The 12300-nt window shown below is 39.2% G+C and overlaps 1 protein-coding gene across 1 annotated transcript in view; it reads right to left on the reverse strand.

The window, feature by feature from the left end:
* Positions 1 to 342: 342 nt before the first annotated feature.
* The window catches only part of adamts3 (ADAM metallopeptidase with thrombospondin type 1 motif, 3), a 214131-nt gene continuing 202173 nt past the window's right edge, over positions 343 to 12300 (reverse strand). Inside the window, exons 21-22 of the mRNA XM_022195042.2 lie at positions 9759 to 9876; positions 343 to 6245 (exon numbers count right to left, since the gene is read on the reverse strand). Of these exons, the coding sequence (XP_022050734.1) occupies positions 5773 to 6245; positions 9759 to 9876 (591 nt within the window). The 3' untranslated portion in view covers positions 343 to 5772. The remainder of the gene's footprint in view (positions 6246 to 9758; positions 9877 to 12300) is intronic.

Genomic DNA, 12300 nt, shown 5'->3' on the forward strand with positions numbered 1-12300 from the left:
CATCTGTGGAAAAGGTAAATATGGTGTTTAGATGTAAAAACCAGGGGACGTTGTGTAATTAGTTGGTTTAATAGAAGAAATAATAATAGTGTGCCACATATACACAAAAGAAGAAAATGTAGAGCATTTTTGTGGTTTTGGGGGTTGGTTGCATCCATACTGCTGCATTATTAAACACCAAATTATTGCTTTCCTCATCTGAACTGAAGGTCTAAACATAAGCACCACCTAATATTGTGCAAAGCGAGGAGAGAAATGTGTGAATTCGGGCCTATTGTATTTGATTATAATATTCAGATGTCTGAATGATGGAGGAGGAAGTCTGAAAGCAAGAAACCAGAGGAGTTATTTATATCTTTTATTGCTATGTGCTCCCCATTACAACAAACAGCATCAGTAGTGTACACTTTAATCTACACAAATACATAGAAAAGCAAACAGAGCAGAGAGGGACCGGCGGTCACCACAACACTTCAATGCACGGACAGTACAGTACATGGAGGGTCCTATGCAGTAATAATATCTGTCTGAGGCTCAGGGATTGTCGATCTACAGCTAGCTAGTTACCATTACAAGCTCTCTACAGCATCAGCAGCAAAGTTTTATAGGCAGCGAGTGCATGGCGTGAAAAGAACTGGGGAGAAAACTGTAAAATTGCAAGAAAATACTGACAAACTACAAAAAAAACCCCAACTTTACTGGTTTACTGGTCCTACACTATTTATGTTTCATTGGTTAAAATAAAGCATTTGTCTGGTCAGTACATGCTGCTGCGAGCTCCGTTAACAACTCACTACAAAACAGCTGTGAAAAAAACAGCCTTCTGACAACAAGTAAAACATCCCAAAATCTGAGCATGTATATTTACATCTAATTGTTTGCAAAAAAAAAAAAAAACTATGTCACTTCTAGTCTACCAAAAGCAGAAATCCATTTAAAATGGGGAAAAAAGTGAGGATGAAGTAATGGTTTATCCATTGCAGCTTCATGAGCGGCCGCACAAGCTGTAAAAACAAAGCAGAACCCTTCAACTCTCAATAAATACTTCTGTACTCAATGCTATATACATGTTCTATACATTGGCACACAGGAATGAGTGTGAGTAGTTGCGATTTATTTATTTTTTTTGCTGAGAACACAAAAACTGTGTCTTTGCTATTGCAGTCAGATGCATGGTGGTTGTGAGGAAATCCTTTTCTTTATCTAAAAAAATAAATAGCTTTCTCTCACTAAAAAAAGCCATTCAGAAAATACTTTGGAGAAAAACACAAACAGTAACACCGCGCTTCTCATTGTGCCGACGATGCAAACACAAAATGTCCAGTAGAGCCTTGTTCAGATGGCCTCAAAGCACCGGTAAGCAAATTGTCTGACGTTAAAATGACTGAGTGTTGTGAAAATGGTCGAGTGTTGCGATGAATCCGTTGAGAATCGACACCTGACCTCACAGCTCCGCATCAGCTTTTAGCACGTTGTCACGACTCCGAGAGAAAATTAATAAACCGACAAAGAGCTGAAATAAATTAGTCTAATGCAATTCAAGCAGTGAATGTGAAAATAAGCACCTGATTTCCGACAGCTTGCTTTTTATAATTCTATGAAAACATCAGAGCTGGAGAGTCTGTTTTAGAGTCTGTCTGCTTCCTAGTGGTCAAAGAAACACTTTAATCCAAAAGCATACATCACTAGGGATGGAACGATTATCAGAATGGATGTTTTTCAAATCTGATATTTAGCATTATTGGTATTTTTACTTCTTTTTAACCAATTCCCATTAGAATAAATGCATTTCAGTCCATCTTTAGCACCGTCTGATCGATTACAAATCATCACTAACAGCCTATAAAACACTGAAGAATCATTGGTGGAAAGCTCTCTTTTAGTCAAACACATGTAAACCAAACATAAACTAAGACATTTTTAGGATGTTTTGTTGTAGAGTTTGTGTTATTCTACATTTTGACAGCAAGCTTTAGCAGCTACTGGTTCCAGATACTGTTTTTTGGACTCCTTGTTACCTCAGGATTGGCCATGAATAAATCATATCAATCGACTGATTAATGTTAATATTGAAAAAAAAACTAAAAACCCAACACTAAATAGCGTTTCAACATGATGTGAAGATGTTCATCATGTTAACATCCTAAGAACTTCAGGAAAAAGCAGTAGGACTTGTTGTCTTTGGTCCTTGGGAGATGTTTCAGTCATGAAGAACTGAAGAAGACCCTTAGATAAAGGTGAAACATCTTCAAGAACCAAAAGAAAGAAGTCCAGTTTCTTTTTATTGAAGGAATACCTTGACTTGGATGACTAAGACTGCGGCGTCTGTGTGGATTCTCAAAGTAAAAACACTTTTATTTCTTGGTTTTTCCAGCTGAACAAGGCTCTACTGTTTAAGACACACAGTACTGAGAACACTTGACAAATATGGTCCCGACTTAGTTCCCTTCTTCGACCAAACAACTTCAACTTTTCTGAGCAAACACTTTCACTAGGAGGGCAAAACAAAGAGTCAGAAAGGTCACTGGGTAGCACCATACAAACTTGTGATTTAGGAAAACAAACAGCTGGGATGAAGCCATGTGCATGAGATGCTTCTGAAAGAAAAAGCTTTGTGAAATCATTTGCTTTCTTGCAGAGATTCTAATGTTTTTATGCAAAATATGAAGGAGATCTAAGCACCAAACCTGGCTGTAAAGGTAATAAAACTGTTTTCAGACACTGGCCTTGATGAAAGCCCAGATGGAAAAATGAGATGTTGTATAGTAAGTACTGAGTTTTGGAGGTGCTGGTCGGCAGATTTCAGCATTAGCTTAAGCTGCAGTTCCTCAAATGGCCACTTGAGGCTGCCTCCAGAAGTGAGTGAACCCCCATAGACCTCCGTGTTAAGATACAGAATTTTACAGTACAAGTAAACATGTTTACAGGCTGGCATAAAAACTGGTTTTGTTCTCAGTAGTTGAAAACAGTACAGAAGGTGAATTTTCATAAAAATTACCTGTTTATATTGTATTAAGGCTTAAATTTATGCATAATTTAGAGGTGCTCATAAGGAGATTTTACCTTTAGATGGACCCAGGCTACTTATTTCCTTCAGAATTCAAGTTAACTTTTTCCTGACTCTTGCTTCTAAACTTTGGAGTTAAAAAAAATGAAGCAAAAAAACTGCAGTTCTTTAAATGGCCACTTGAAGATGCCTCCAAAAGTGAGTGAATCCTCATAGACTTCCATGTTAAGATGCAGAACTGTACAGTACAAATAAACATGTTTAAAGTCTGATACAAAAACTGATTTGTTCTCCGTAGCTAATTTATCTGTTCATAGCAACTGCACAGGAGGTGAGTTTTTATAGAACTCACCCCTTGAAGTTGTATTAAGGCTTAAAGTTATATAATAAGTTACAATAAGCTATAATAAGTTAGAATTCGAAGGTGCTAGTATTTAGATTTTATTTTCAGGCAGAGTCAGGTTTGTTATCTTCCATAGAAAGTTCAACTAACAGTTTCCTGACTGTTGCTTACAACCTCTGGGACTGAAAAATCACACAAACTCAAAATGATAAAAAATTGCAGTTCCTCAAATGGCCACTTGAGGCCGCTTCCAAATGTGAGTCAATCCTCATAGACCTCTATGTTAAAATGAAGAACTTTACAGTACAAATAAACATGTTCACAATCTTTTTGGTCTCTCTGGCTCATTTTTCTGTCCATGACAAATGTACAGGAAGTTAATTTTTATAGAGTTCATCCATTTAATTTGTATTAAGTCTTAAAATTTCGCATAATTAAAGTTGTGGCCACTTTGTGCAAGTTTAACGTGGCTTTTAATTCATTATATTTCTCATTATTTTTGAAATGCATTACTCTTTTGAAAACAGATAAATTCATTTATACATTTTGTCTGTTTTATCTATTTTTTTTATTGATAACTTTAAATGAATGTCCTATTTTGCTGTTACGGATTCTGCCTTAACTTTTAGTCTATTTTATGCATCATTTACCACTTTACCTTTTTGTTGTTTTCTTGTTTGTTTCAATGAATTTTTGAATAATCCTGCATCTGGTGTTTCATTTATTTCTAATAGTTTCTCATTCCCTTTTCATTTGAGTCCTTCATGTTTGACATGATGTTTTTGTGGTTTGGTGGAAGGATGTCGATTTTTCTGTTCTTATTGCTCTTTTGTTCCGTCTTCATGTTGCATTTCCTTTATATGAACGATGTGGTACAAATACAGTCCTACTGATGGACTGAAAATGGAGACGGCCAGAGCCACCATGCTGAGCTTAAAAACACAGTTTAAGCGACCGATGGCTGAAGTCTTGGGGGGCTCGTCTTTATAAACAGTCTATGGTGGCTTCATATTTAGCATACAGGCAGGAAAGTGCTATCAATCCTCCATTTTAACTCTCAACAAGAAAGCAAACGAATGTACTATTTCCCAAAAAGTTCCATCAAAATACACTGTCCTCAAGAGAAATTTCCAGAGACAACTTTGCCCCAGCGTGAAACCATCCCCTTTATATCCGTTTATGGTGAAGTCACCAACACCGCCACAGAGAAGGTAAACACTTGAATCAACTTGTATTGTTCAAATTGGTTATAAAACTGGTGTCGGAAAGTATCTTCGGTTCCTCAAAATAATACTGATATTTTCATGTACAGTATTTACAGGAAGCTTTATAAATACTCATCTCCATCGGAACTGCAGAGTGCCACTTAACCGGCAAAAGGAGGACATAAAAAATATATATCTATACAACCAAAACCATCTTCCTAATGGTTTTCACCGACACGACTCTGGTCACTTTCCGTTAGCTTAAAGTATTCCAGATGAACCGTCTGGAAGTCAAGCTTCATACGAAGATTTTTGGCAAGAAGAATGGCAGTTTGTAACATTCAAGTAAAGGGCATTTTCAGCTGTATCAGATGTATGAGGAACTTTAAAACCGTTTATCCGTGACTTTAACTACCAGCTCAAAGATGACGACGTCGAGGTGTTTGATTAACGGCCACATTAAACGAGAGTGTGCAACTTTACTAGAATCTAAGCTGTGAGACTTTTGCTGCTTATGTGCAGCAGATTCCTGGATCTATTTCTGTGCTGTGCGAGTTCCACTCAGGCGGGTCTGCATACAATTTCACAAATTGGATTAGGTGTTATTTCTGCACCTGTTGACATTTTCTCTCTTGCCGTCTGCTGGAGACAGCAGGCGCCCGATTCATTAAAGACTGGAGAAATGGACCGACCGGAAGGGAAACGCAGATGCCTCCCTGCCACCTCGGTGGTGACAGTGTGGGCGACTTCTTCAAGAAAGCGCCAACACTCGTCGGTTCAACAAGTCAAGAGCGCGGCTGGAATTAAGCGACCGCTTCTTTGTGATTGGTTTGGAGTGGGTGTATCAATCAGAGGCATCCTTTCATTATTAAACTGTCCTTTGGCTGTTTTTGCATCCCTGAATTTATTCACTCTGAACTTCATTTAGTTTTCATTAGACACGGATGAAAATTCCCTTTGGATCATGTGCCCCTTTTACCTTGAAATTACTGGATCATTTTTCCGTCCAAACATAACGTGTGAGAGCAGTTTTCAGCCCAGAGGTCACCGTGAGATGTCAAAGTGAGATTTAAAGTCCTTATGGGGGGAAATTCTTAAAAACAAAGTGAACCAGCACTTTTCTTTCACTCTCTGTGGTGTTTTTGGTGTGAGAAGACTCAGGATGAAGCTGGATTTTCTACTGTACATTACGAGTCCTGAAGGGACAGGCGTCACTTTCATCTCTCCACTTCAGAATACGCTGTGGGCTGCCGGCTATCCATGGAGCTGCTCGACCTCTGACCCTCGGTAGGATCTGCCACGGCGGAGAGCTTCCTTCCAGTGAGATCTACGTGTCTCGGTACCCGTCTCGGTGCTGTGGTGATCTTCGACGGGGCTTTTTTAACCGGAGCGGTGGTGGTGGTGGTTTGTTTTGCGGCGCTGCCAGATGTGTTGGATCCTTTGCCCGAGCTTTGTTTACCAGCTCGAGTGCTGTTGGCGGCTATAGAGGCCGTCAGCGTCTCCAAGAGCTGTGAGGCAGATCCAAAACGAACATGCTCCTCAGTCTCGGCTGCCTCGGAGAACAAAGACAGAACTCCAGTGCGTTTACTGCAGGAGTCGCAGCACAGTTTGTTGTAGCCCGGGATAGAGCAGTACCTCGCTAAGACCTCCATCTGGCAGAAGATGGATTTGTCTCCATTACAGGGCTCATCTGAAACACACAGTGAGGCACATTACAGAGACATTTATTTTAATCAATGAGACTCACAGCAACAGAGTGTTTATGTACACTACTATTCAAAAGTTTGGGGTCACCCAGGCAATTTCATGTTTCCCATGAAAACTCACACTTTTATCCATGTGCTAAAATAACTGCACAAGGGTTTTCTAATCATCAATGAGCCTTTCATTAAAAATCATCTGTTTCCAGTGAGAATAGCCATTTACCACATTAACAATGTCTAGACTGGATTTATGATTCATTTAATGTTGTCTTCATTTTATAATATAATGCTTTTCTTTCAGAAATAAGGACATTCCAAAGTGACCCCAAACTTTTGAATGGTAGTGTACATTCCAGCCGCCGCACATTCAGCAGAAAGATGCTCATTCTGTTCTGCAGAAAAGAGCTGTGACCCATTTGCTTTTTCACTCCATCCATCCATCCATCCATCCATCCATCTTCATCAGGGTCCCATGGAGGCTGGAATCTATCCCAGCTGACTTTAGGCTACACACAGACAAATAATCACTCACATTCACACCTACAGATAATTTAGAATCACCAATCAACCTCAGCATGTTTTTGGACTGTGGGAGGAAGCCGGAGTGCCCGGAGAAAACCCACACATGCAAACTCCATGCAGAAAGATCCCTGGAAGGCTGGGATGCAAACCGAGGATCTTCTAGCTTCAAGGCGACAGTGCTAGCCACTGAGCGACTGTGCAGCCATGCTTGTTCACTCTTCACATAAATTTTATATGAGCTCATACTTTCATTAGTTTCACATTGGAGTCTCAGCAGTATGCTCCTGCTTTTCTGAAAGATAAATACCTGTTGATGTTTGAGCTTTTTTCAAACAACTCGCTGATGATTGAAAAACTCTGATATGTCTCACTTAATATAACTCATCTGAAGTTCTGAAAGTCCTTCCAGCATCTGCAATAACTTTTCTAATCAGCTGGATAAAGAACATGATTTGTCGCACAATAAAATAAAATAATAAAATCTTTAATAGGTTGCAGTTCTGTTCTTAATCTAAGAAGACGCGGTAGTCAAAGAAAATCATCGACGGAACATTTTCTTCATCCAGTTTGTTAGAGATGTCTGAGATGCAAATGTTTTAATACATAAAAGGCACAAACTGGGACGAGTGTTGACTTTGTACTTTGTACTTTCTCTTTGTTAGGTTTAATTGGCTGTGACACGGCATGATCCAACGGGAAGCCATAATAAATTGCTTCTTTTTACAAAGCGGCTTCACGTTTGCCTAAATAACTGGCATGTAGATCTACACAGTAACCTTTGTAAAGAAAATAACAAAACTACTACACATGATGGCAACAGGATGGTATGAAAGTACATTTACTGAGTGCATCTTTCTGAGTTTCAGCCTTCTGTCCATTCAGTTATCATCCAACCTCTCCTGTTTCTTCTGGTTTTTAAAGGTGTAAATGTGCTGCAGCACATCGGTAAGTTGGAAACGCTTTTTCTTGAATTCTTCCTCACAGTCTGCTCAATGAAAAGAGTAAATTCCTCTGATTGAAGAGGCTGCTTCAGTCATCACTCTCTGCCTGTCCAGAATGCCACATTGATAGTGAAGCTCTCACCAACACTTAACGTAATATTCAACATTAGCCACATATACACTGCTTATAAAACACATTCACTACCCTTTTCAGCACTGAATACACTCCCTTTAAAGTGACTTCACTACAGGTGCAGGAAATTGGTAATAAAAATCACACAGTTAGTGAAATGGATCATTTGAATGCAGTGAATATAAAAGGACTAGTGAAGGAGGACACCCGGACACCTAAGACTCCTCTGAAGGACTGATAGGGTTCAATGGCTGTGATTGGAAAGGCTGTTCACACAACAGTTCCATTTATTTCAGTCAGAGCTTCATGAGAAGGTCATAATAAATCTCTGCTAGAAGGCATGTAGGAAACTGTGTAGGTTCTTTGGTCTGATGAGACCATAATTGAGCCTTTCGTTCATCAGACTAGATGCCTCACTTGGTGGACACCAGACACTGCACATCATCACAAACACACCATCGCCACTGAAAAGCATGGTGGTGGCGGCATCATGTGCTTCTCAACAAACCCCTGGAAGATTTATAAAGGTAGAGGGTAAAATGAATGCAGTAAACTATAGTGAAATTGTTGAGGGCAATCTGGAAGAGAACTGTGAGAAGTTTAAACTTAATTCAAGCAAGTCACAACAGATCTGACATTTGTTGTATAATGACGAGTTCAGGGGTCACACTGATGCATCTGATTGCAGACAAACAGTTCCATTCTTAAGCGTACTGTATTTAAGCTAACAATTACAAATGATGAGATAAAATGTTTCAATGCTGGCCTTTGAGTAATAAGTCTGAGAACCGCTGCTGTAGATCAATACAGTACATACTGTATGTGCTTTTATGCTTCCACTTAAGAACACTTGTGCTATTTGCATTTTCACTTAATCTCGTGTCTCTGTTGTAAATATCGACTTGCCATTTGTGCCTCTCGGAAAGAGCATACACTGACATTTAAGACTGACATACAGGAAGATGCTCTTAATAAAGTCAGCTCTAGAAGACTGTAGAAGCAGCGTACAGGCTGTTGAAACAATATCAGCAACCAGTGAGGTCACCAAGTTCAAATTGTAGGAAATTGGAACATTTAATTCACTGTCGCCAACCAATGTTGTGTCGAGTTAGATGCTATTAAGGACATCGTCACTGAGAAATCTAACAGAATGAGTGTTAAAGCATCATAACCAGTAAAAGTACAAGCTCCAGTTGAGGTATGATGGACATACTCTCAAATTTGATTCCAAAACAGAAGCAGAACTGTCAGTTAGATGGTTTTACCTTTGGTAGATTTGGTACCTCTACAAGATATCAGCCATACAATGCAGAATAAGGGTGCAGCAGCAAGACCTTTGAGTGCATGGAGCTAAGCATTAGTACGTCTTAGAACTCAACCTTCCATTTGTAAGAAGAGCGTTGTAATTGCCTCTTTCTGGAGTTATGCAACCTCGCTGTAAAGGACCACCATGAATGGAAGCTTTGCCTGCTTTAGTCTATTTATCATCAAGGTCATGTATTGTAAGGTATAGTGTCCTTATTTCCTTTCCAGGATTAACACATTATTTTTGAAGGCAGGAGGAAGACTACTGCATTTTCACAATTTCAAAACAGGCCCCATCTAAATGGAGACTGCTGGGTCTAACTTATTTAATGTTTAGTGACTGTTTAGTCAGAGACTTTGTATATGTATATTCTTTTAATAAAACTCCAGAGGCAGACTTTATAATGTCAGAATATTATATGATCTCACCTCAAAACCATAATTCCAATGCTATTTAAAGACTAGCTGGTCCATAAAAAGACCTAAAATGAAAGCTATCTAATGGTCAGGAGGGTAAGTCTCGTTGAGGGGCTTGTTACCGAGCATTTTACCTTACATTCATTCATTACCATCCACTCATTAACAGAGATCGTTCTTACCATGGCAGGGTCCAGGTCTGCACATTCTCACATTCTCAGGTTTTTCGCCGTTACACTGATCTCCAATTCGGCAAGTGACCAGCCGTCTTTCCATCCCCTCGCCACACGTCACCGAGCACTGTGAAGGAGGTCAAACAGCAAATCACAGCAGGGTTTTGGGAGGGCAGAGCAGCAATAAGTGGAGTCGGGTCACACGGTAAACATCACGGTGGCTGGTCACGATAACAAGCTGGCTTCAATTTCAGCCTCCACTCAGAAACAAAGAGTCCCACTACATTGCTTTTCCTCCATCGCCTTCTCAGGCTCGGAGCGCACAAAGAAAAATCTGCAGGGAATAAAGTCGGTCACTCGCTGTCAAAATGTTTTGTCTGCTGGATAACTGGATATTGCTTTGCTGCGTGTTTCAGTGGGAACATTTTGTTTTTACTTTGTTACTTTGCAGAGAGGTTTTATCGTCTGGACTGATTTCCTGAACCCAACCGTAAAGTTTGTAGAAGAGGAGGCATCTCAGCTTTATTCTTTATTTTCACTTTATCCGGTTGGTACAAAAGAGCAAACTGGATCAGACAGACCAATTATTACTGTCACTGCGTTGATTTTAATATTTCTGTAAAGCCACTGTATAATCCACACCAGCTGAGAAACTTTCAGGCTTTTATTAAAAGAAGAAATATGTCTTTTTTCACCAAAAAGTCCATCTGGCAGCTTCAAATACACATATTGACAGTCATTTGAAGTCCAAACACATTTAAGAGCTACGGTACCTGATGCAAACACCTATAAGATTCAATACTCAAACTATAGTAACCCATAATGACATATCAAGAAACTAATGAATTATTTTGGGGTAATAACATATATTATTTGCTAAATGAGCTGAACACTGACAAAAACATGCAAGTAGCTCTGACAGAACTGGACACAACCAACTGACACATTCTCCTTACTTTCACTTGTGATTGAGGAATCATAAATGACTGTAAAACACTTTAAAACTGGGCATTTTCTTGGTTTTTTGGACTGAAAACTAATATTTTTTGCTATATTTTAGAAATTTCCTGCTACCTGTCAGACAGACTAACAAACTGAACACCCAGTAATGAAAGCTAAACCTCATGGTGGATGTAAAGGGGGTTAGCATGCTTCAACTAAAGTGACTGTTCCATCATCAAAACAGAGATTTCTTCTGCTATGTGCACAAATGACTACAAACATTTATACAGGGGGTGCTTGGTCTACGATGTCCTTGACCTACGGCGTTTTGTTGTTACGTCGGAACTGGAACCAGTTGGTGAGCGGAGTGGACGAATACGTCATGTGGTGCTATAAGACGGCTTTGTTTACATTTGCCAGTTGTACGCCATCTTGGATTGTGCTACATTTGCTTACTTTTTGCCCTTCATTATGGCTCCTAAGTGTAAGTCAGGCTCTTCTGATGGCAGTGCTTCAAAGAAAAGGAAAGCCATCTCCATGGAAGTGATATTAGATATCATAAAAAGCTTGGAACAGGGTGAACTATTGTGATGCATGGAACAGCTTTATTTACATTTTCTCTGGAGTTCCGACTTGCGGTGAAAATCGACTTACGTTGGGACGTAGGAATGGAACTCTGCCGTAAGTTACCTGCTGTATCTTTAAAAAGAGATTGTTTGGAAGCAAAAACGCCATTCAAACCACTGATTGCATCCATTTCACACCTTTCTAAAGCCCTTTTCAGACATGAGAGACATAACATTTGTCAGTCCGGTAAAGTGACAGTAATGTGTCATTTAGACGTGAGCCACCTTTATGTTTTTCTACCTACTGCAGTGACGGAGACAGCAACAGCTTGTGTGTGATTTTTGTCATGAACCATAGATTGGACAGTAGACCAAATGACATATAATGCTGACGTAAAATACTGTGTGCATGCATCACCTCCTCATATTTATTCTATTTTATTGGATTTCATTTACCTCCCACACTGTATTGCATGTATCTGACATCCTTTGTACATATTGTAATTCTTAATATAGTCTTGGTTTATATGTACATTTGATTTTATTAGTTACTGTTGTAATACTGTTGTCAATACACTGTTCAGTGGCAGCTGTTTATATTTACATCAAAACCCCATGTATGAAGACAATAAAGTTATTCTATTCTAATCTATTACTAATAGGTAGCTTTTCAACAGTCAAACAACTAACTGCCTGAAAATTCTGCCCACATGTGAATCTAACTATGATTCTATCAACAGTAAAATAATAACATCTGTTAAGGTGGTTACTTATAATTTCAAGTAACTAATGAAGTTACTGTTGTTGTTTGCAGTGCAACATCAGTTTATGGATATTTCAGTTGGTAATAAAGTGAAAGAGCAGTATTTTTGGCAGCAAACTTTTTTTTTTTTGCCCAATAGTGGTGCTAAAATGTTGGCAAAAGGTTCCTCAGTTTGCTTCACACAACCCAAATACATCACTTGGGCATGATGATCTGATACTGCAATGCAAATCATGCTTGTGTTGTGCCGAAAATAATGCAGAAATGTTACTACGTCTGA

This window comes from Acanthochromis polyacanthus, chromosome 7, assembly GCF_021347895.1.
Source record: "Acanthochromis polyacanthus isolate Apoly-LR-REF ecotype Palm Island chromosome 7, KAUST_Apoly_ChrSc, whole genome shotgun sequence".
In the NCBI taxonomy this organism is placed as follows: Eukaryota; Metazoa; Chordata; class Actinopteri; family Pomacentridae; genus Acanthochromis; species Acanthochromis polyacanthus.